The sequence below is a fragment of the Botrytis cinerea genome, chromosome 8, assembly GCF_000143535.2.
Source record: "Botrytis cinerea B05.10 chromosome 8, complete sequence".
Classification (NCBI taxonomy): Eukaryota; Fungi; Ascomycota; class Leotiomycetes; order Helotiales; family Sclerotiniaceae; genus Botrytis; species Botrytis cinerea.
The window spans coordinates 1463844-1486158 of record NC_037317.1 but is presented as its reverse complement, the minus strand read 5'-3'; the positions used below and the strand labels follow the sequence as shown (position 1 = coordinate 1486158).

At 42.5% G+C, this 22315-nt stretch overlaps 7 protein-coding genes across 7 annotated transcripts; 5 read left to right on the top strand and 2 right to left on the bottom strand.

Annotated features, from left to right (window-relative positions):
• The first annotated feature begins 3997 nt into the window (after nt 1-3997).
• On the top strand, nt 3998-6195 carry Bcaba1. Its single transcript, XM_024694601.1, has 5 exons — nt 3998-5077; nt 5126-5189; nt 5239-5472; nt 5556-5876; nt 5936-6195. The coding sequence occupies exons 1-5, from the start codon at nt 4296-4298 to the stop codon at nt 6062-6064; spliced, it is 1530 nt and encodes a 509-aa protein (XP_024550391.1). The 5' UTR covers nt 3998-4295; the 3' UTR covers nt 6065-6195.
• A 1877-nt stretch (nt 6196-8072) lies between these two features.
• On the top strand, nt 8073-10234 carry Bcaba2. Its single transcript, XM_024694600.1, has 5 exons — nt 8073-8327; nt 8378-8540; nt 8607-8683; nt 8734-8980; nt 9041-10234. The coding sequence occupies exons 1-5, from the start codon at nt 8235-8237 to the stop codon at nt 10042-10044; spliced, it is 1584 nt and encodes a 527-aa protein (XP_024550390.1). The 5' UTR covers nt 8073-8234; the 3' UTR covers nt 10045-10234.
• A 256-nt stretch (nt 10235-10490) lies between these two features.
• Nucleotides 10491-11542, top strand: Bcaba4. Its single transcript, XM_001553919.2, has 2 exons — nt 10491-11116; nt 11182-11542. Exons 1-2 carry the CDS (start codon nt 10548-10550, stop codon nt 11387-11389), a joined length of 777 nt encoding a protein of 258 aa, XP_001553969.2. The 5' UTR covers nt 10491-10547; the 3' UTR covers nt 11390-11542.
• A 2837-nt stretch (nt 11543-14379) lies between these two features.
• BCIN_08g03820 (hypothetical protein) lies at nt 14380-16121 on the top strand. The gene is made up of 3 exons (XM_001553917.2): nt 14380-15248; nt 15309-15477; nt 15532-16121. Exons 1-3 carry the CDS (start codon nt 14652-14654, stop codon nt 15930-15932), a joined length of 1167 nt encoding a protein of 388 aa, XP_001553967.1. The 5' UTR covers nt 14380-14651; the 3' UTR covers nt 15933-16121.
• A 94-nt stretch (nt 16122-16215) lies between these two features.
• BCIN_08g03810 (hypothetical protein) lies at nt 16216-17637 on the bottom strand. The gene has a single exon (XM_024694599.1). The coding sequence runs from the start codon at nt 17496-17498 to the stop codon at nt 16320-16322; it is 1179 nt and encodes a 392-aa protein (XP_024550389.1). The 5' UTR covers nt 17499-17637; the 3' UTR covers nt 16216-16319.
• A 351-nt stretch (nt 17638-17988) lies between these two features.
• BCIN_08g03800 (hypothetical protein) lies at nt 17989-18867 on the bottom strand. The gene has a single exon (XM_001553916.2). It carries the CDS (start codon nt 18511-18513, stop codon nt 18121-18123), a length of 393 nt encoding a protein of 130 aa, XP_001553966.2. The 5' UTR covers nt 18514-18867; the 3' UTR covers nt 17989-18120.
• Nucleotides 18868-21063: 2196 nt separating this feature from the next.
• Nucleotides 21064-22285, top strand: Bcphs1. Its single transcript, XM_001553915.2, has 3 exons — nt 21064-21410; nt 21481-21834; nt 21887-22285. The coding sequence occupies exons 1-3, from the start codon at nt 21161-21163 to the stop codon at nt 21967-21969; spliced, it is 687 nt and encodes a 228-aa protein (XP_001553965.1). The 5' UTR covers nt 21064-21160; the 3' UTR covers nt 21970-22285.
• Nucleotides 22286-22315: the final 30 nt, after the last annotated feature.

The following is a 22315-nucleotide window of genomic DNA, read 5'->3' as shown; positions in this document are numbered from 1 at the left end:
GGTAACTTTGCGAACTTCTTGCGAAGTTATATTGGGAGTTAAATCCTCGCATGTTACATTATTCTGATGGTTCTTCGTCTTTCTCTTCTTAGGGAACCATCCGGTTGCTTCTTTATCTGATCGATGGATTCCGCAGAATTCATCATAGCAAGCTGTCCAGCTCATCGTGGCGTGGTCTGCTTCTGCCTCGTCCTGATGACTTTCTTCTGTCACAGAGGGTGTTGGGGTTCTGTAATACTCTTGCTCCCATAAGTCTATTGCATTCATGCCCTCTTGATTTCGTGGTAATTCCTTTAGTAATTGCTGGAATTCCTCAACGGTGAAAGTCTCAGTATTTTCGGATTTAGTTGGATTTTCTGGGATTGTAAAGGTAGCGTTAAGTTGGCCTTTGCCGAACTTAGGTTTGAAGTTGCCCCTTTTTCCTCCTGTCTTCTTGCTTCGGCAGTCTGCTGCTCGGTGCCCTGCTTTTCCACATTCAAAGCATAAGTTGTTTTCTCGTCTTCGTCTCTTTTCCGAGTCATCGTTCCCGTTTGTGTAGTGCGTGGCGTCTAGTTCCATGGGGTCTCCGTATCTCTGTGGATTGTAACGTGGTCTACCCTCATTTTTGCGGTAACGCCCTTGCTTCTGATTTCCTTGGGGTTTGTATGATCTCTGGCTTTGTCGATATCTGTAGAGACGATCATCTGATTCGATGGAGTCCTGAATTAGATCGTTCAGATCTGTACTCTCGGCAGATCTTTCTAATTCCAGTCTGACTTCTGGTTTGAGTCCCTTGCGGTAGTGACTCATGATAGCGATTTCGTCCCACTTGGTTGTTCCAGCATATCTTCGAAATTCCGTAGCATATTTCAATGCTGATCCTGTCTGCTTGAGGTTGAAGATCTTATCTTCCGCTACCTCTAACTCGTTGGAATTTCCGAAGATTCTACGAATCTCTGTCTTAAATCCTTCAAAACTATTGAAGATTGTTCGGGTGGGTTGCATACGATCCTTATCGTCATGCTCGAAATAGTCGCGCAAATATGGTTGGATCCATTTGGTTGCTTCACCTCGAAGGTATGATGCGGCCCATATACTCTTGGATTCCTTGGTAGTGAACTTGTCCTCATTGAATCGAAAGTAGATCTCAAGTTGTAAGAGGAAAGTATCGAGCTCTTGTCGACTACCTTGGTACTTGTCTGGTAAGGCGATCTTAAGGGTTTCGTTGATAGTGATCTCCTTTGGGGCGTCGGTCATCTCGATGTCGTTGGTGTCTCCGGCAGATTGACCTGTGGCGGTAGCTCTGGATGCCATATTAGCGGTTGGTTATCGAATCGGTACTTGAAGCAGAAAGGGTGCTCAAAGTGTTACGGGAGCTGCCTCTAGGGTCACGTGGAAGTGTCTAGAGATCTCTCGAGGTGGTTTAGACTAGACTTCAAGTAGGAATTCAATAAGGTTGTAACTGGTTGCAATTCTCGTAACTATAGTAATGAAACTAATGATTGTTCTTGAGCACGAAGCTCTACATTGTAATGAAACCCATTCCATATATAGACCTTCGTCCTGAAGTCGAATCGACAAGTCGAGTCGGCAAGTCGAGTCGGCTTTGTAGTCACATGACACTTGTCCTGTGACTCTTATTGTCCTAGTTTGTCCTTTTGTCCTGGGGCTAATCCCCTGGGGTATTACTAATATAACTTCGCGAAAAGTTTGCAAAGTTATGTTCGGCGTTTCCTAGAACCTATTGTCCTAGGAACTGTATCCTACGTTCTAGGATATCCTATGACTAATACTATATACATGCCTGAGGCTTTCCTTGGGTGCCTAGTGTCCCCCGGTATACTGCAGCTGAATCACTGAGGCCTATAATACCATTATAGCCTATACGTTGGTGATTCTACAGCCTGTTACTAATCCGTCGTAACAGAATGCTTCCGGAACACTCACTCCGCGCTTTTGTGGGTTAGCGGTAAGGTGGATCACCCCTGACAATATAATTTGAGATTATATAATATAAAAACCTACACCTAATGACTTACCATTAGATTGAAAAAGAAAGAGATTAATATGATTATATATAATCGAAATTGACATCAATTCAGTTCTATATAGATATATAAAAGCTAACTAAGAAAGAGTTGTAGAGTATAATATTTAAGAGAGCGTGTTGAAAATCATATATATAATAAACTTATTTTTTCTATTTCTAATAATAATAAAGCAAATTTTTTTCTTATAATCTATAAATACTAAATCATTAATGACTAACGTAGTTTATCATCGAGTGGGCCACTATAAATACATACAAAATTCGTCTGTGCGTAACCGTGCACTTTCTTCATTTAATAATATAATTTTATAAAACTTGAAATTATGAGTGTTACGACGGATTAGTAACAGGCTGTAGAATCACCAACGTATAGGCTATAATGGTATTATAGGCCTCAGTGATTCAGCTGCAGTATACCGGGGGACACTAGGCACCCAAGGAAAGCCTCAGGCATGTATATAGTATTAGTCATAGGATATCCTAGAACGTAGGATACAGTTCCTAGGACAATAGGTTCTAGGAAACGCCGAACATAACTTTGCAAACTTTTCGCGAAGTTATATTAGTAATACCCCAGGGGATTAGCCCCAGGACAAAAGGACAAACTAGGACAATAAGAGTCACAGGACAAGTGTCATGTGACTACAAAGCCGACTCGACTTGCCGACTCGACTTGTCGATTCGACTTCAGGACGAAGGTCTATATATGGAATGGGTTTCATTACAATGTAGAGCTTCGTGCTCAAGAACAATCATTAGTTTCATTACTATAGTTACGAGAATTGCAACCAGTTACAACCTTATTGAATTCCTACTTGAAGTCTAGTCTAAACCACCTCGAGAGATCTCTAGACACTTCCACGTGACCCTAGAGGCAGCTCCCGTAACAATGAGATCTAATTATATAAATATTATAAAAATCTAATTTGTTTTTCAAAATTCTAATTAATACAGGAGTTATTATTGAAATAATACTTTTGTAACGAAAATCGTGACAATTTCTGATTTTTATAGAATATAATACAAATTTTCATATAAAAATTAAATATTTGTATAAGAAATCTTTTCTTATTGATAAATCTTTTTTCTTTTCCAAAAATATTGGTTAATGATTAAAATGTAAATATTATGAAAAGGCTAATTTTGGTGTATTTTGAAGTGGCCCACTCGATGATATGGCCCACTCGATGATATGGCCCACTCGATGATAAACTACGTTATTCTAATATAAATAATATAATAGATGAAAAAGAAAAAAATATTGGGTGAAAAGGAAATTGACTAATATGTTCCAGATTATTTTCAAAGTTGAATAATGATATATTAGGCGAAAGAAATCATTCTGAGCAAAAATGTCCTACGACGCGTCATACCTTCCTTACCGCCAGATATGAGTCAACATCAGTACAATATAATGTAGAATCGCTTTTATAGTATAGCTACGCAAACGTGCCCAATCACTGTGATTATCACAATAGAGGAAGCCCTTGGAGAAATGTGTAACTACCCTTGCATGTGTTAAATCAACTGATCTGGCCCAAACACGATCGTGTCGCAAGCGTTCCGATTAGTGCCACTTTTTGTGTTTTTCCCTGTACTCAGTAACACAAGAGTATCTTTAGTTTCATTTGTAACTTCCCTAGGTTTTCCATTGGAAACTGGAGAACAGTAGTCTTGTCTCACATAATGTGGGCTAACTACTCTGATAATTAACTCCGTCAGCTGCATTGCTTATGTGCATGAACGTTAAATTTGATATGGTTCATAGGAAATTTTCGCCCTTTAAAGCCATCTTGTATTCGTCACCACCTGAAGTTTGCTGCCCCGATTTCAAATTAGACTTTCGGGTGTAACCGTCCAGAAAGCTTAAAATTTAGCCGAACTACCTTCCATCTTCAAAATAGGAAATTGACAGGTCCAGTTAATAATTCGCTATGATAGGTGTTCTTGTAGAAGTCATTGGAGCCAGACTCTCATTTGACATGTGGACATCATGCACACTTATCACCACTCGCGGATCTGCGTTCTCGAGAGATCTTCGTACTCTTAGCCACATCGAACTACGTATTATATTTTCTAGTTTAAGATTGCGTGGTATAAGATATTACTGCCTGATTCTCTGCGATAACACAATCCTTTCTTCACTTTTAACATCCATTACAATACTCTCCTGAACATTTTCCTGCATGGTCTACTTGATAAAATTTTGAGATCTTTGTATCATTCAACATCGTGGACGACTGGCCTTCCTACGAAAGCAAAAGCCATGTCTAATTCTATATTGAACCTAGGCTCCTTCGCTTGCTTGCTGAGCTTGGGGTCTATAGTTCTTTGGTACACTATCAGTGCAGTCTTAGCGTGGTATCCTCTACGAAAGATACCAGCACCATCCTTCCTTGCCACATTCTCGTATCTTTGGCTTGCCAAAACAACCTACAGCGGAAAACAGTACTGGATTCAGCGCGACTTACACAAGAAATATGGCCCATTGGTACGAATTGGACCAACAGACATCATTACTGATGATCCTGAAATCATCAAAAAGATATCTTCAGCTCGCAGCTCTCACCGTCGAGGGGACTGGTATTTGACCGGTCGATTCAATCCATATTATGACAACATGTTCACGATGCTGGAGCCAGGACCTCACGCCAAGGCAAAAGCAAGAACTGCTGCAGCATACAGCGGACGCGATATGCCTGACTTGGAGGTCGGTGTTAATGCTCAGCTGCAAACTCTCATCGGTCTGATGCGCTCAAAATACGCATCGAATACTGTCAAACCTCATCAGCCATTGCTTGATCTTGGCCAAGTGTCGTGCTTTTTTACCATGGATGTGATTACTCGGCTTGCCTTTGGTGAGGAATTTGGCTACCTCAAGGAAGAAACCGATCAATACGGCTTCCTTGGTGAGGTACGCGAACTCTGGCCACGTATGTCAACATCAGCCGATACTCCTTGGATTAGAAAGTTCCTCTTTTCTCCCCCCTTCCTCAAAGTTCTTGGCCCAAAGCCTACTGATAAAACGGGGTTCGGTGCTTTAATGGCGTAAGTGAAGGCCCTTTATTTGACACTGGCAATACTAACAACACATAGGGTAGCAGAGCATCATGTGGGTAAGAGATTTGCACCAGATGCGAAGAAAAAGGAAGATATGCTTGTGAGTATCTAGACTACGTAGAGATTGATGAGAGTTAACACAGTTCCAGGGGTCATTCATTCGACATGGTTTGAATCAGCAGGAGTGCGAAGTTGAAGGCCTCTTCATGATCGTCGCCGGAACAGAAAGTACTGCATCTGCTATTCGCTCTACACTGGTGCATGTAATGACCTGTCCCCGTGTATATCAGAAGCTTAAGACTGAGATCAACCTCGCCGTCGAAGAGGGGAAAGTTTCAAGTCCTATCAAACTCGAAGAGGCAAAGTTGCTTCCATTTCTTCAGGTTAGTTTACATTTCCCTCCAGACTATGCAAAACCATTCTGTTTTTCATTCCCTCCATGATAGGTGCTTACTTTAACGGCTAGGCTGTCATTTACGAAGGCATTCGTATGCGTCCTCCTCTTCTGGGACTCTTCCCTAAAATTGTCCCAGATGGCGGGGAAGAATTTCATGGAATGTTCATACCAGCGGGTACAGCAATCTGTATGAATACTTCTTCTCTGTTGAGATCCACTGCTCTTTTTGGGGATGATGCAGAAGTTTATAGACCAGAACGTTTCATGGAGCTTGAAAAGTCGAAGAGGGGTGAGATGGAGCGCAATGTGGAACTTGCCTTTGGTTATGGTCAATACATGTGTGTTGGAAAAACAGTCGCGTTCATGGAGCTGAACAAATCCATCTTTGAGGTTGGTAGCTGATCATAATCTTTCACAAATCTTGAGCTAACTTGAATGTTTTTTTCCAGATACTGCGAGCCTTTGACCTCCAGCTGTTGAGTCCCGCCAAACCATGTGATGTCCTCAGCTATGGAATCTTTCTTGAGTCAAACATGCTTGTTAAAGTTACTGAAAGTGAGGGAACAGAATACAAATAGCGCAATGGGAGATTCATTGAATATTCAATCTCAATCAAATGTTCATAGCAGTATAGTTTAGCTATCTCAAAGTTGCATGACTCATGCAAGTACAATGGAAATGCACTCTAGCAATTGTTTTGAATATCTCAATCCTCTGTCCAGCGGTACTTTTTCATGTTCGATAGAAGGCGCCGCCTGTTGTGAAATTTGACTGCTCCTTTGCTTCCGAGACTCGCCAATGACTTCATTTTTAGGTCTAGGATTTCAAATCATTGTGTTCAGATTGCATAATCCTCTCGCCCAATTCATTTATTTAAGTTTTTGTGTCGATTACGGAATTCCAGCCTCATTTATTTGCTATCTGCTATTTGCCATGGGCACAGATACGTAGTAGCCAAGGTGCCATCATTCCCCACATGTTCTTGCAGAGACTACAACAGGCCGTCCAGCGATCTTGATCTCCAGAACTTGATATGACTATGTAAATGAAGAAGGAAGAAGAGTTCACTCCGGAACGCGTTATCTCCCTCCTAACCCTGTCCCGCCGCTCTCAGTTAAATTGGAGTGGATAAAGCACATCAAGTACGGAGAGATTAACCAGCTTCCTCTTATAGAGGAATTCAGTAGATCCTGGAGATTTTAGTTTCACTGTAGCCGAGATAGTAGGGTTGTAACGTATACTTTCGAGAACTGACATGCAATAAAAAAGCTAAATCAGAACAACATGGGATCATAAGTGATCAACAAGTTAGTTATCGATGTAGTGTTAACGTGCGTGAAGTGATATTCACATGAAGATTAAGTAGAGGCATATTGATAAGCAATCCATGAAAAATCATGTGCTGTCCCCTGAGCGAAGGTTATTTAGTGGAACAATTACGAGGTGGCGAATGAACATTAAGTGAAACGTCATGATTTAGGGAATACCCGCATCGGAGTTTTTACCCCAACTATGAGTCTGATAGCCCTAGAAACAACCAAGTTCGTTCGTACAATGCGAGGTTACATTGCGGAGTGCTATAAAAATACCGAGGCAGATTAAATATATTTCAGTAATATCCTAAAACTTATGTGCTCTTATTAAAAAGTTCAAAGATGTTTTAGATAAAATTTGAGATATTGCGGGTTAAGCGCTGAGCAGGGGGTCATAGGCTAAGCGAGGTAGTATTATAGAATTCGTAATATATTCTGTACTACGTCGATTTGAAATCTGATTTATAATAAAGTAAATTTTTTATTACGTATGTCATTCCGCACACAAACTAGCTCATATGTCGTTTTTCAAATTATTCAAAATAATAAATTATAATTTTTAATAAAGAGCTAATAAAGAATTCTTTATTCGATATTAATAGTATTATATGTTATACAGAGACTATAAAGAAAATATATGTTTTCCTTTTTAATATTAGATTTTTACTTTTTTATAATAATGATTTATTTTTATTATTATATTAGTCTCTTTAATATTGAAATAATATTTATTAGAAACAATATAAGAAATAGCTAACTTGAAATTAAAAAGTATAAAATCTAACAAATCTATAGAATAGAATCTTGTAAACTTTATTAAACTTGAAAGATATTTAAATATATATTTAAGATCTCCTAAACCTCCTCTTTTTAAATCAGTCAGTAGATCTCCTATATTCTAAAAATTAAGAAAGTTAGCATGTGAATTAATATTTAGGCAGGTGTTCCACACGATATCTAGAAAAGGAGCTTCTAGACCCTCCCGTCTAGACCCTCCCGTTTCGACCCCCCCGTCTAGACCTACCCTCCGGCAAACCTTCGGGTATTTACCGAATCAAAAAGGCTAGGATGTGGGGCTGAGTAAACTCTAGATTGTGACCCCCACTATGGGTCTGACAGCCCTAGAAACAACTTAATCTGTTTGGATATTGCGGGGTTTCACTGCGGAGTCTTGTATGTAGATCGAAAGTCGCCAAGCCCATGAAACATTTCAAGGTGTAAAGTATGTTACGGATTTAAGTTTGCTTCCAGCCCAATCGTAAGCCTTATCTCTGACGTTGAACTGAAGTTTAGAGTTTCCTGTAAGCATATACACTTGAAAGTACATCCTCCTCAATCCTGCGGTGATTATGCGTTTTTTTTTCGCAACTCTTGTAATACGAACACAACTACTCACAATCACTCTTATGAAATTTACTTGTCCCAAAAGGACATCATGCTGCTTAGCATTAAAGACCTGTCTGAAAAATACATCATGCTGCTCGATGTCAAAGATCTGTCGACACTCAAAACAACTGTTGCCGTTCTAGTGAGTCCATTATTCATACCAGAGGGAGGGTAATTCCTTAACATGACCAGGTCACGGTAGCCCTTATTGCACAAGTCCTTTGGAAAATTTTCTTTCACCCGCTCAGTGCCTTTCCAGGGCCGTGGTTCAACAGGATATCCGAAATACCCGGCTCGTGGGTTATTGCAACTGGGAAGCAGCACTCATATTACCGGAAGCTTCATGAAAAATATGGTGAGTAACTATTCCTGTACCTTGCTCCTTCTTTCGGGAAACAAGTTCATACTAAAACAAATTCAGGCCCAGTTGTGAGAGTTGCCCCAAATGAGCTCAGCTTTATTGGCGATCGTGCGTGGGATGACATATATGGGGTTCAGGTGGGTGAATTTGAATCATGATTAAATGCATAGCGACTGATATAAAGCAGAAAAAAGGTCCCAATTTTGAGAAAAGTCCAATTTTCATAGGGGCGGTTTCTCCTCTGGACGGCCAGACAGGTATTAGCTTGGCACCAAATGAAGCTCATACTCGGCAGCGTAGAGCTTTGGCACATGTCTTCTCCAATACAGCATTATTGCAACAAGAAGAAATTATGCGAAGTCATGTCGATAAACTCGTGGGACAGTTGAAGAAAACTATTGCGGAGAATAGGCCGATAAACTTTTCGAATTGGTGTAAGTGATACTTCGTTTGATCATATGCCGATACTTTTAACTGATAGATGAGGTATATAGACACATATACAACTTTTGATATGATGGGTGATCTCTGCTTCGCAGAGCCATTTGGATGTCTAGATCAAGGCGGGGCCACAGAGTGGTCCACATCTGTTATCAACGTCTTTAAATCTGCCGCATGGGATCAGTCTATACGTAGAGTAGCCGGTGTAAATACGTGGCTTCAGAAGTTGATGGTGAAACTCCTTATCCCATCCAAAGCTGCAAATTGGAGAAAGGTCCATTTCCAGAATTCTCGCGAAAAAACGCTCCGCCGCCTCGCAGATGGAAATCGTGAGCATAAGGACTTCATTTACCACATTCTGAAGAACAAGGAGGCAAAGAACTCGTTGTCGGAAACAGAAATCATTCTTAACATGGTGTTGCTCATAAGTGCAGGAACAGAAACAACTGCGAGTCTACTCACTGGTTGGACGTATTTCATTTGTACTCACCCTGAAGTTTACAAACGTCTTACAGACGAAATTAGGGGAAGGTTCAACTCAGAGCAGGATATAACTTGGGAAACGGTCAAAGATTTGCCTTACCTCCACGCAACACTCAGTGAGGCGCTTCGTTTGTACTCGCCAGCGCCTGCAAATCAGCAGCGAATTGTTCCTCCAGGTGGCTCTGTCATCGATGGACACTTCGTTCCCGGTAAAACTACAGTCGCTGTAGCACCTTGGGCTGCCATAAACTCATCTTTGAACTTCAAGGACCCTCAAAAATTTATTCCGGAACGCTGGCTCGGCGATGAGAGATTTGTAAATGACAAACTGAATGCGTCTCAGCCATTCAGTCTTGGACCTAGGGGATGCATAGGAAAGAATTTGTCCTTTTTTGAAATGAGGCTTATTACTTCCCGTTTACTCTGGAACTTTGACGTGTCACTGGTGACGACGGGAGAACATGGGGAAACCAATAAACTCTGGGATATGGATGGTGCGGGTAAGTACATGAAAGTTTACCAAACATGGAATAAGCCCGATATGTGGGTCATGTTAAAAGAGGTTCCTAGATAGGATGGTCCGGTGAATCCGGTATTCAAGCAAGAATTTTGGGCTTCCCATTGTTTTTTCTTTTTCCCATTTGGTTTGAGCTGCTTTGGTAGTTCGATATTGTGATAGCCCCATTTGTTTAACCCGTCTATACATTTTCTTCATGTGATAATGGTTTTACTTATTTTTCTGCATTTTCGCTGCTTCGAGAACGCCGATATTCGAGAGTAACTATACTGATAAGTTCTTCATAAATGATCTTCTTGCTATTAAAACAAAGAGTGATAACATTTAAATTTCATGAGGAGCAGAGGGCCCTACGGAGAACAAGATACTACCCCACTGGACCTATATAGCAGTATAGGACTTGAATCGCGTCATATATAGAGAGGAGTCACAAGTCTATCTTTGCATTTGCAGTCGCTAGTCAATTTTTTTTTAATATAAAACATCACATCCCCAATCCTTCAGAATTAAAGTAAGATATTCCTGAAAGCTGATACCTCATCTCGCTATATCATGATACCATGTCCTCTCAACCATTCACGAACAAAGTTATCGCTCTCACAGGCTCAGCTTCGGGCATCGGCCTAGAAACAGCAAAGTTACTTGCAAGTCGTGGAGCGAGATTGTCACTTGCAGATATCCAAGAAGACAAATTGAAGGAACTTCAAGCGCAGCTGGAATCAGAGTACTACGTGGACGTGATTACCACTAAGGTCGATGTAAGGAAGTTTGGAGAGGTGGAAGCATGGATTAACAAGACCATAGACAACTTCGGAAAGCTAGATGGCTCGGCAAATCTGGCTGGTGTTGCTCCGGAGTCTATTGGACTAAAAGGCATCGTCGAACAAGACTTGGACGAGTGGGAGTTTGTCTTGGGAGTCAATTTGACCGGGACAATGAACAGTTTGAAGGCTCAGCTGAAAGTAATGGCTAACAACGGCTCGATCGTGAACGCTTCGTCGATTCGGGGATTAACCGGGGCAGCAAAAAATGCTTCTTATTCTTCAGCTAAGCATGGGATTATTGGGCTCACAAGAACGGCAGCAAAGGAAGTAGGTGGGAAAGGAATTAGAGTGAATGCAATTTGTCCGTAAGTGATTTGTGCTCTATCTTATCTCGACCTTGATGTTTTTGAGTTCTGAAGACTAGCATTAGGGGCCGCATTTCTACACCAATGCTAAAGACTGCCGAAAACTCGATTGGTCTTCACCTGCAGCCTGGAAGTGCAAATTATCCACCAATTGCACTGGGGAGAGACGGAGAAGCTAAGGAGGTTGCTCAGCTGGTTGCATTTCTGTTGAGTGATGAGTCGACGTATATCTCAGGAGCTGACATTAGCATTGATGGCGGATGGAGATGTTAGATGAAGTGGATGGCCAAGCCAATTCTGTGCTCTGCCTCGGGATATTCATGAGGAAAACCAGTTTATGATCTAGAATCTTACTTCCGAGTTCTCCACTATCTTAGTGAACTCCATCATTCAATTTGAGATATCCACTCTCGTGGATTGCTGCCAGTGATAGATTATATTTTGACTCTCCCCGAGAGAATACGTCTGTGCGTATGTATCTGCAAAAGATCTTACACGGTCAGGACTAGAGACGTAGACGTCAAATACCTGACTCACTCACTCCGCTTCTGTCGGTGCTCAGCACAGGGTGCTTCCTAGTCCCTCCGGAGTTTGAGACGAATCTGGCTGGCTATACTTGGTATTCATCTGTATTATTCATCTGCAGATTCAGATTTCATACTTACGAAATACGTATCCCTTGAAGTGACACTCGCGGACTCACCAAGATAATGTGGGAGCGTACCCCGTTTCCGCGGAGAGCCTAGTTTACACTATACTCGGGAGATTTAAGGCTAATATGCGGAAAGTTTCTTCTCCACACTAGACTTCAACTACAACGTCGTACGTGTCCGGGGAAGGAAAGGCCGCTCCGCATAAAGTATAAAGTATGTTTGTCTTTTTGTACAGTGCCACGCCCTTGTCAAGACCGTAAGCCAAGACTCTTTCCGCAGAAACGCCGAGATGGTGAGCCAAAATTTGCAGTTCCTCATGTAGGGGAAGTGAGCAGGGCTCGTTTTGCAGCTTCACGTTCCTTAGACGTGGTCTTATAGTCATTAGGAACTGGTGTATTGCCATCATGATTCGCACTAAGTTAGATGGTATTGATCTTGTACCAGAACACGGCATGCTTGGGGATGTTTTTGCAGACCAGGCACCTCCACTTGCAGATTTTAGCTCGCGGGGTCGGCCGTGAATAGTACCGATCTTGTGAAGAGGCAATCTACGGAAAACTCCTGTCCGCCTGAAGGCTAGTTTTGCGCCATGTGTTAGGTACCGGTACTATAGAAATGGCATATCCGGAGGTGCATGGAATAAGTCATGTTATACCGCCTTCGCTAGCCAGGGTGATCAGTTTGTATGGGCAGAATGGTTCTATTGATAGCAAATCAAAGGCGGTGTAACATAACTTATCCCATGTGCCTCCGTAGGTCGATAGAATATATGGTTTTTTTTCCCCCGCAGAATAAAAGCGGGATAAAGCTGAAAGATAAAACCCAGTTTATCGCAAAAATACACAGATCCACAACACGAACAGGCCACTAACGCCGGATCGATGCTACAAATACAAGTACGAGAGTATGAGAAACACCGCAAGGAACTTGTCTCTCGCAAGCTTAAATCACGGCCGGAACCTATCTCTAGAACCTGCCTCTATCCGCCCCATCCTCCTCCGACATTGTACCACTGGGCTCTTCATCCGTCTGCTTGAATGAACTGCCGATCACTTTACCCCCTCTCGGCGTCGATTTCGTTATGTCCTGCCAGATCGGGGTGCGTGGGGGGGGGGGCTGTGCGAGAAGGCGTTAAACGTCAAGTCGATAAGAGTACAGGATTATTAGGAGTACTATGGGATCTAGAGCGCGTTCGGGCAGGAGCAGGAGACCAGCAGACGCGATAGCTTGTCCAAGAACGGGAGAATTACAAAAGCTAATATAATCTAATAATTTATATTAATACCAAAATTGGAAAAAACTGTTTTACCGAATATTATATTTGATTACAAAAAATTATAAGATGTGAATTTACAAATTTTGAAAATTATATAATAGTCTTGCTAAATCTATAATATAGCTTTGATTAGCATTTATTAATATTACAAGTTGGGTTGTGATTAGAATACTTGCCCTTGGAAGGTGGTCACTGAGGGACAGCATTTCGGTTCAGATATTTGGTGGATAAATAAATAGACTTGTAGCCGGGAGGACTGGGATGACGTAGATAAAAGGGAGGTGGAAGTACTATGCATGTATCACACGATTGAATTAGATTGGCGAGGGTTTAAACTTTAGAGGTGTTTCGTGAACATTTGCAGATACGAACACTACACATTAGAAGCATGGGATAAACGGAAGACCGGCGTTTTTGTCCTCCTGGCAGGTGTATATCCGGGAGGGAACTACATGTGAATAAAAGATGGGTTTTTATCTTGGCTTGTGATCCACCGCGGGTAAACCATACAATTGGTGGAACCCGAATTGCCAGGCTCGCCGTCCAGGCGGAGGTGTACCCAAAATTACTAAACCTAGATACAGTAGGTGCTATCGTAACAGCTACAAAATTCTGCAGTATATATGAGTATATCTCTGTCTGTATTACAGGAGGCTCATTGACGTGAGGGAATGTACCCCGCAATCATTGTGGCGCTCTGGGGTGCATTAGACAGATAACTCTTACTTTGGCATGTTGCGTAAAAATGGCAAACATTTTTTCCCGATAATAACAGGCTATTTTTGGATGATGTCAGAAGATGATGCCAAATATTCAGACCGATTGGTGAGTTAGCTTATCACCTCACCGACACGGGCGGGCAACTTCTTGGAGTTTGATTATCGAAGCGCTCCGGAGGAACTGAATGTTTAGAACTACCTGGTAGTTGTTTCTAGCGGAACTGTGGAGTTCGCATTGGTGAAGTCACGTGTGTAGTACAGTCCCGCCGCATTGGGTAGTGTTGTTAAGCATAAAACTGGTTGGGCCATTTGCTCCTTTCCGGGAGAAGCCAGACTCGGTAGGTGGTGTCGCAGATTGGCGACCCTAGACTCCTTAATCTTAAAAGCGATTGCTCTATACGAAAATAAAGTGTTTACGGTGGTAATAAGGTAGGAGGTGGAGTCTAACGGCGCTTAGTTGTTTGATATATGGTACGCACATGGAACTTACGGGAGAACTAGAAGTTCATCTGAACTTTTGGTTGTCTAAGGAAGATTAAGCGAAGACTAACAATTAATCTTAAGTGGGTGTTTTGTTTGGAGTATATTATCTGTTTAAATTAATTGCCCGTTTTAGGGGTGGGGGGGGACGTGCCCCTCCCTCATTTTCTTCTTTTGGCTGATGTTTTTTAGTTCGCCGAATTGGACGCGCCCCGTGTGATCTTATTCTGGCCGATGTCTGCCAGTCTGAGAGAGTTACGGGATGCTGAGTCTCGATGGCTAAATGAAAATTGAAATTATAAAGTCGGCTGCGGCTGACGTTAGATGGTACAAATTGTTCGAAACAGTCAGACTACTCACTCTCGTTCATTCCTCTCACACTCTTTTGCTTCTCTTCAACAAACACGATGACGAACTTAAAATTCATTTCGGCGGTGATGCTAGCCGCCTTTAGTGCTTTGACAGTGGCAGCACCAGTCGAAAGCACGGAGAAGCGGGCTATCTCTTCCATAGTCAAAGGCACACCAATTGGCATGGCTTCTGCCGTCACGGGTGGCGGTAGTGCAGCAGTTGTGTATCCGACCACCATCGCGCAGTTAAAGGCCTACCTCACCTCAGACGAGCCCCAGAATATCGTCATATCCGGAACTTTCAATTTTATCGGATCAGAGGGCACAACTTCATTGACAGCTTGTGATTCATATTCATGCACGCCCTCGAATGGAGGACAGGCGCTGCTCAACACCCTCGGTGGATGCGGCTCGACCCCAACATACGGCGTGTCTATCGATACTGCTAGTTATCAAGGTATCAATGTCAAGTCACAGAAGACACTTGTCGGTAAGAACGGCGCGACGCTGAACGGCAAAGGCTTGCGTTTTGTTGGTGTCTCGAACATCATCATCCAGAACATCGCCATCACCAATCTTAACCCCAAGTACGTCTGGGGTGGCGATGCGCTAACTTTAAGTGATACCAACAACATATGGATTGATCATGTCACTGTGAGTTTCTCTGAAATGCTGGTAGTGAAGGTAAACCCGACTAATTTTTGCTTAACGTAGACATCAAGTCTCGGCCGTCAGCACTACAGCTTCGGCACCGGTTCCAACAACGCAGTTACAATCTCTAACAGTTTTATCAATGGCAAGACGGCAAACTCTGCTACGTGCGACGGACACTCATACTGGGGTTTGGAGCTGGTAGGGTCAGGGGATCAAATTACATTCTACAGTATGCCTCTCCCGAATTCATCCCCCTGGAAATATAGCTGACCACTACACTCAGAAAATTACGTCTATAACACTTCTGGTCGCACCCCTGCACTTTCTGGGAACACCCTTTTCCACGCCGTGAACAATGTCTGGTCCTCAAACTCCGGTCACTTGCTCGAAGGAGACAAGAATGGCATGGGTCTGTACGAAGGCAACTACTTCACGAGCGTCCCAACGGTGGTGCAACCAGGCTCTTCGATTCGTCTATTCACCTCGAACGCTGCTGATGTGTCCAAATGCGCGACTTACCTTGGTCGTAACTGTGTCTCGAATAGTCTGTCTAGCTCGGGTGCTTTCAGCTACTCAGACACGAGCTTCCTTTATCTCTTCCAAGGAAAGAACAACATTGTCTCGGCAGCTGCAGTTTCATCGATACAGAACACTGTCCCTACCTCGGCAGGAAACACATTGTGATCAGCCCGGCTGGCATATTTTTTGATGATGCATTGAGCTTTAACAACTCGTTCACATATAAGGATTTGTTGACAAGTGATAATGTTGATAATTTTTTTTGGTTTTTAATGTATATATTTCTCCAATAAAAAAGGTTATATAATATATGTTTCTGTTTTTATTATCAAAAACTATAGAATCGATTTTTCAGTATAATTGAAACCCTTACTTTCATATAAGACATTTAATTTATTATAATTCAAGATAGAATTCTAATACTCCTCAGGAAAACATTTAATTCAATTGATCAAAAAATCAAACAAATCAAAACCGCTATTTCAAAGTTTATTTAAACCTCTATTGTATATCTATATAGATGATTAACTAACAAAATGAATCCGCATCTTTCTATCTGCCACGACGGCGGCGGTGACGTCTTTTCTCTGATCTCACACTTTCTTCATAATCAACAGAGCTTTGTCCGTCTTGGCTTACCGAACCTGGCCCTGCGGTCGAACTACGACCACCCTGGGAATCCCCCTCTTGGCGTAAAAGGTTCAAGTTTGGTTTTGTTAGCCGGAGCGTGAGATTAGGTATGGCACCAGTCTGTCCGGGTGATCCCGGTTCTTCAATTATGGATTGAGCTACTGAAGAGTTCTTGCTCCTAGTGGGTGTTCTTTGGGCAGATGTTACAGATCCCGTTCCTCTCGTAGATTGAGCTTTTGACGAAGCCTTGCTCTGATTAAGCGACCCTCGAGAAGATGATCCTCGTTTAGAGCTATCCCTGGACTCATGTTTTACAGAGCCTCCTACGGGGGAACCCTTCCAAGTGAGCAGCTTTTGAGAACGTTCGGAATGAACATCAATCTCTGTGGAATCTTCTGAAATTTCTCCTTGTTCAGAGCCATCACTGGACCTATATCCTTCTACAGACTGGTTTGTAGACACCTCTGTTCCAGGGTGTATAGAAATTTCTGCCTCAGAACTAGAGTCTTCAGACTCCGAGTCATTCTGTGTATGATGTGTACGAGAACGCCCTTTTTCTTTCGAGGTGCGCTTAGTATCCCTTCCATTTTTAGATCTGCCATTCTCATTTCTGTTTCCACGAGAGGTTTCACGAGCGCGGCTTCTATGTCTTTGTGGAGGATCTATAACTTCTTGACGATCGCGAGAGGTACCTCTGTTGTCTTGATAATCGCCGCTTCTCCGATGCAGACGATTTCGTTGACTTCGATGACGCTCCTTTTCATCTCCATCCAGATGTCCATGTTCCTCCTCCAAACCATCACCGCGACTTTCATGTTTCTTCCGCCCATTGCCACCGCGACTTCCAGATCTATGTTTCGTATCAAAATCTCCCTCTCCATTGTGGCGAACAATATTGTTCTTCCCAATGTAAAAATCTCCCAAAGTAAAGCTGATAAAAGGCTTTGTTTGGCCCCACTCAGTAACTGTTTTAATTCTACGATATGTGTGACTCCACGCACGATCACCACCCGAATGAACAGAGCGACTCTCCTCTATTGTGTCAGTAGGAATCAAGACATGCAAAAGCTGTCCTGTTTTCTTATGCTCGTATCTATCCATTCTTATTTTCACAATCTCAACCTTGCCACTCGATACCGTTTCCGTTTCCATTTCCCCTGCTATCGTTTTTAGCTTTTTGAAATCCTTCAAATTATATTTCCCATGGTCTTCTTCCGGGATCCAGCTTTTGATATGACCCGTTAAACTGGTTAAATATATTTCGAACGGCATGGCGATTCTAGAGACAGAGGATGAAAGTTTAGAGAAATGATTAAAGTTATGATTCGACTGGATGCTGTGTGTTGTAGATTGATGGCGAGATGATTTTGTATAATACAAAGGACGGCATCTTATCTCAAATACTCAAGGGGACCAACAAAAATTCATCCATAAGACAAATATCCGACCATCGCACTAAACCTACAACATTATTGTGGCAGGCCTAATGGCAAAGGTTGGATTTAATTGAAATGTGGCACATTTAGGCATCATGGCCAAAGAGATATTTTCAGCTGAACCAAAAGTTGTTTTTCTAAACGGGTCGCGGTCGTGAATGGCCAGACTCCGGCGCATAAGGGATTATGAGAGAGGAAATAGAGAGATAAGTGATACATAAGAATGCGATTTTAAAATTATAAACCTGATCACGATTTCGCACGGAATATTCCTACCAATAGATTCATCAAAGTATTTTGAAAGCTTGAAGCCTCTTCATACTTTCTTCGAGACTGCGCCTCTCAGAATCGAGGCCAAGTCGCTTTTGGGCTTTGTTTGGATGCTCGCCAACCAAATTTTCTAACGCATCCTCATTTTGTTCTCCATATAATTTTTCTGATACATACTGAAGGGAGAAAAGGCGCGATGGTCCATCCGGGCCAAGCAGGTGCCTTTCGATAACTTGAGTTGCGACGTTGTCGGTGAATCGATACCTAGCTAATTCATAGTAGGCCTCGAGACTATCATGAGTATTCAAAACTACCGCCAATTCCTTGTCGTGATATAGTTCGGTTCCAACAATTTTATCCGATGATATGGATAGATTAGGAATCAGGGCACCGCCTTGTTCTTGTTTCATCCACGCCTTTTTCTTCGCCAAAATGCTTGTAACTTCGTTAATTCTGTTCTGCTGCCTATACGTCCGCAATGCTGTGAAATGGGGATGCAAGGTAAAAAGATGGCCTTCAATTTCATCTGCGATCAAACGTTCGAGCTCCTTCGCGGCGTCGACTGATGCTTTCTGAAAATCGGCATGCACCCAGTCCCGCAACTTTACTCTAAGATCATCATCTGGGCAAACACTTTGATATAATGCCTCATTTACTCGTTCAACAATGCTCTCCGCCTTAACAAGAGCTTGCTCAGCGATGGCTCTCCAACCTGTGGTCTGTTTTCTCCATAAAAAGTCGACCACTAATGGATTCAGGTCACCAGGAAATTTGGTCCCGCGAAAGCTCTCAGCTACTTGAGGTATCCAACCATAGGCTGGATCTATAGATCAATGTCAGCATTGCCATGTTTTTTTTTTCATATTAATATTAATAGATATCTTTCATAAGTTTCTCAGACCATGTCATTCCGTCGTCGGCAGGGATAAGCATCGCTACGGCTGTACAAGTTACAGAGGGCTTCACTGGACCTTCTGCCTGTAATGTAGTACAAAACTTGTCAAGTCCATCTCGAATTAGCTTTCTCGCAAACATGTCAGACTTATTCAGCCCCCGATAGTTGCCATTTAGAGAATTTTCGGCCATTTTAGAGTACTTTGTTGCAATTCCATTTATCAAAGTAAACTGCTGGAAATTGGTATCGCATGGTGGCCCTAGTTTGGAGATATCATCGTTGCACAGGGCAAGCTTTGCTTTGATCTCGGATAGAAGACTGGGTATACTTTGTTTGACATGTCTGTTTCGCATCTTTATCAGATTGCTTCGTAGATGATGTCTGCCAAGCCTCTTTTAATTCAATCGATTCCATTCATCGCCTGAAAAGAAGGCATCCTCGATAGCATCTCTTTCTACATCGCTGTTGTTGGCTTCTATTGGTATCCTGTTACGCAAGCCGTATCACCCTTCTTTCAGGTATCGTGGTGATTGTTCATCATTCTTGATGAGCTCAAAAACCTTGTGAAGGTTGTCGATAAGCTACTGTATAGGAATATTAGGCCAACTTACCCAGTCGTGTGATTGCTTTTGCTTGGTATCACACTTGTTGATAACTCCAACTATCCTAGACTCTTTATCCTCTATGTCATCGAGCATATGCAGGACTTCCTGTCTTTCGAGATCGATCACATCAATAACAGCCCTTGATAACGTAAGTAGAATGGCCAGGTGAGATAATTTTAAGGGCCAGGACGTACACAATGGTGTTTCTTGGATTATGCATGTAATGATGGACGAGAGTTTTGGCTGTTTGATGCTCCGTGTTTTTAGCGTCGCCTGGTATACACTATCAGCTCTGTAAATATAAGTAAATGATGCTAATAATTACCACGAAAAAGACCAGGTATGTCTACAATCGCAAAATTCTTCTCGTCGGGGCCACGTCGAGTTATGCGTAGCACAGAGCTACTTAATCTATTGTATTTCGGTCATCTCCCAGGTCGGACATCGCCATGGTCTTCAATGATAACAGAATCTGCCTATGTGCTTGTAAGTAGCTAAATCTTGAGAAGAACACTTGTCTCGAGTCGAACCTGCTTGAATATAGAATTCATGGTTTCCTTGTCAAGAGTGGGCCCAAAAGCTAACGGACGCCATGAGGACAATAAATCCTTCCGCTCTTGACTTTCATTGGAATCAGGAATGATCTCAACGGCCACCGAAACTGTGTCTTTTGGCGAAGTTCTTTTGTGCACAATCTCGGTTGCAAAGCGAGTGCACATCTTGTCATCGGTTGGAAAAGGAATCTGTCACAGCTTGGAGCACGGAGCTTTTACCAACGCTTCGGTCTCCAACGACGATCAACTAGGACAGGTAAGTTTGGAGTAACACACATAAGAGAGAAGATATGCCTGGGGTAACTTTAGATTCTGCAGCTGAAAGGCCGAAAAGTCACAAATAACATTACAATAGTATTCTTCAGAAAGTCGAGGAAACGCAAGAAGGAAAAACGACGAGCCTACCTAGGACCATGAGTTTGCCCATTAGACGGGACATAATGCTTCCATGCCAATCCTTCATCACGAACATGGGTTGATTTGAGACCATGAAATGAACATTCAATGCACTCTGCACAATTCAACCACTCTTAATGTTCTAGTCAACCTAAAACAATGAGATGGTGATATCTCCTTGATGGGAAGAATAAGAGGCTGACACATATGTACACAGCCAGGAGTATAATGTGTTCTCCAGTCAGTAGTGGACACGACGGCGCCGAGTGAAACTTCGAGACTTGTATCCAACTCCTCAACCAAATCAAGCACTGCCCGAAGAAGCAAAAAATGTGAAGTAGAGTCTGAATTATGAATTTGTTCGGAACAACAAAATGGTGACGACATCTACCTCGAGATCTACCACATTCGCTCAAGCTGCTTGGTGGCCTCGGTGTACCAGATGGCCCAAGCTCCAAAAATTGTCTATCAATCCTCAACACGTAAACACCACACTCCCTCCTTCATTCAGCTCAGCTTCAAGGTCAACAACGAGCTTTTCTTTCATTCACTCGCACTCTCTTCTCTATCCAATACAAGCCCTTTCTCTCCCGCTGCGAACACAACCATGGATCCCCAAGACACCCGCTCACCCTCCGTCAAAAAGCGTGGACCGAAACCCCTCCAGTCCTCCAATCGCAAAACCCAATACCTAATCCTCTACAACTTTGTGTCCGCACTTCTCTGGCTCGTCGTTTTGGGTCGAGTACTTCTCCTCGTCCCACTCGTCGGATTCGGGCGTTTATATCCTGCTGTTGGCACTTTTGTAAAATGGACACAGACTATGGCACTTTTGGAGGTTGTGCATGCTGCTCTTGGTTCGTTCTTTCTCTCACCGTCCTTTCATGTGCGGTTGTGATTGAGAAAATACTAATTCTGAATCTCCAGGAGTTGTAAGAGCGCCCATTAGCACAACCGGCATGCAAGTAGCTAGCCGACTCCTCCTCGTCTGGTTCATCGTCAACCCTTTCCCATGGGTCGCAAAAAGCACCGGGTACTCTACAATGCTCATTGCATGGAGTGTCACCGAAGTGATTCGATACTCTTACTTCGTTATCACACTTAGTGGATATAAGCCCGCCATCGTCACTTGGTTTCGCTATAATACCTTCTTCGTTTTATATCCATTGGGGATCAGTAGTGAATGTTGGTTGATTTATAAGGCTATTGAACCTGCGGGAGAAATATATGGGTCACTGTATCCTTTGGTTTTGAAAGCAATTTTACTGATTTACATTCCTGGTATGTTTTGTGGTGACAATCTTGAAGATATGGGGATGCTAACGAGTTGCAGGTTCATATATTTTATTCACACACATGATTAAGCAGAGGAGTAAGGTTTTGCGAGCACAACGAGAGATTTTGAAAGATGAATAGAGTATTCAATCCGCATAGATTATAGATCAAAAAAGGGGGGGCTAGAACGGTTTGGATGGTGTCCGAGCAACCAAAAAATGGAACATTAATAGAAAAGTTGGTTGGTTGCGCAAATTTGTAGATTTTTCTAACTCCAAAGTCCACTTACCTCTCTCTAACTTGTACATGATAACGGTTTGATTAGAAGGCAAAGATTATACCGAATCTTGCGGCCTACAAAAAGGTATTTCGAATACATTATCATATGCCAACTTCTACGTAGTTTTACTGAAATAACATTCACAAGTAAATAGACTCACTACTAAGTTTAATATCAACGAGTAGAGAAACACATGTTCTATTCATA

Coding starts and splice junctions, on each gene's coding strand:
- Bcaba1 (XM_024694601.1), top strand. CDS start 4,296: ATGTCTAATTCTATATTGAACCTAGGCTCCTTCGCTTGCTTGCTGAGC. Junction 5,473..5,555: donor AGTTGCTTCCATTTCTTCAG/GTTAGTTTACAT, acceptor TTTAACGGCTAG/GCTGTCATTTACGAAGGCAT. Junction 5,877..5,935: donor TGAACAAATCCATCTTTGAG/GTTGGTAGCTGA, acceptor GTTTTTTTCCAG/ATACTGCGAGCCTTTGACCT.
- Bcaba2 (XM_024694600.1), top strand. CDS start 8,235: ATGCTGCTTAGCATTAAAGACCTGTCTGAAAAATACATCATGCTGCTC. Junction 8,541..8,606: donor GAAGCTTCATGAAAAATATG/GTGAGTAACTAT, acceptor AAACAAATTCAG/GCCCAGTTGTGAGAGTTGCC. Junction 8,981..9,040: donor GATAAACTTTTCGAATTGGT/GTAAGTGATACT, acceptor TGAGGTATATAG/ACACATATACAACTTTTGAT.
- Bcaba4 (XM_001553919.2), top strand. CDS start 10,548: ATGTCCTCTCAACCATTCACGAACAAAGTTATCGCTCTCACAGGCTCA. Junction 11,117..11,181: donor AGAGTGAATGCAATTTGTCC/GTAAGTGATTTG, acceptor GACTAGCATTAG/GGGCCGCATTTCTACACCAA.
- BCIN_08g03820 (XM_001553917.2), top strand. CDS start 14,652: ATGACGAACTTAAAATTCATTTCGGCGGTGATGCTAGCCGCCTTTAGT. Junction 15,249..15,308: donor TATGGATTGATCATGTCACT/GTGAGTTTCTCT, acceptor TGCTTAACGTAG/ACATCAAGTCTCGGCCGTCA. Junction 15,478..15,531: donor GGATCAAATTACATTCTACA/GTATGCCTCTCC, acceptor CACTACACTCAG/AAAATTACGTCTATAACACT.
- BCIN_08g03810 (XM_024694599.1), bottom strand. CDS start 17,498: ATGGATAGATACGAGCATAAGAAAACAGGACAGCTTTTGCATGTCTTG.
- BCIN_08g03800 (XM_001553916.2), bottom strand. CDS start 18,513: ATGAAACAAGAACAAGGCGGTGCCCTGATTCCTAATCTATCCATATCA.
- Bcphs1 (XM_001553915.2), top strand. CDS start 21,161: ATGGATCCCCAAGACACCCGCTCACCCTCCGTCAAAAAGCGTGGACCG. Junction 21,411..21,480: donor GGTTGTGCATGCTGCTCTTG/GTTCGTTCTTTC, acceptor CTGAATCTCCAG/GAGTTGTAAGAGCGCCCATT. Junction 21,835..21,886: donor TTTACTGATTTACATTCCTG/GTATGTTTTGTG, acceptor AACGAGTTGCAG/GTTCATATATTTTATTCACA.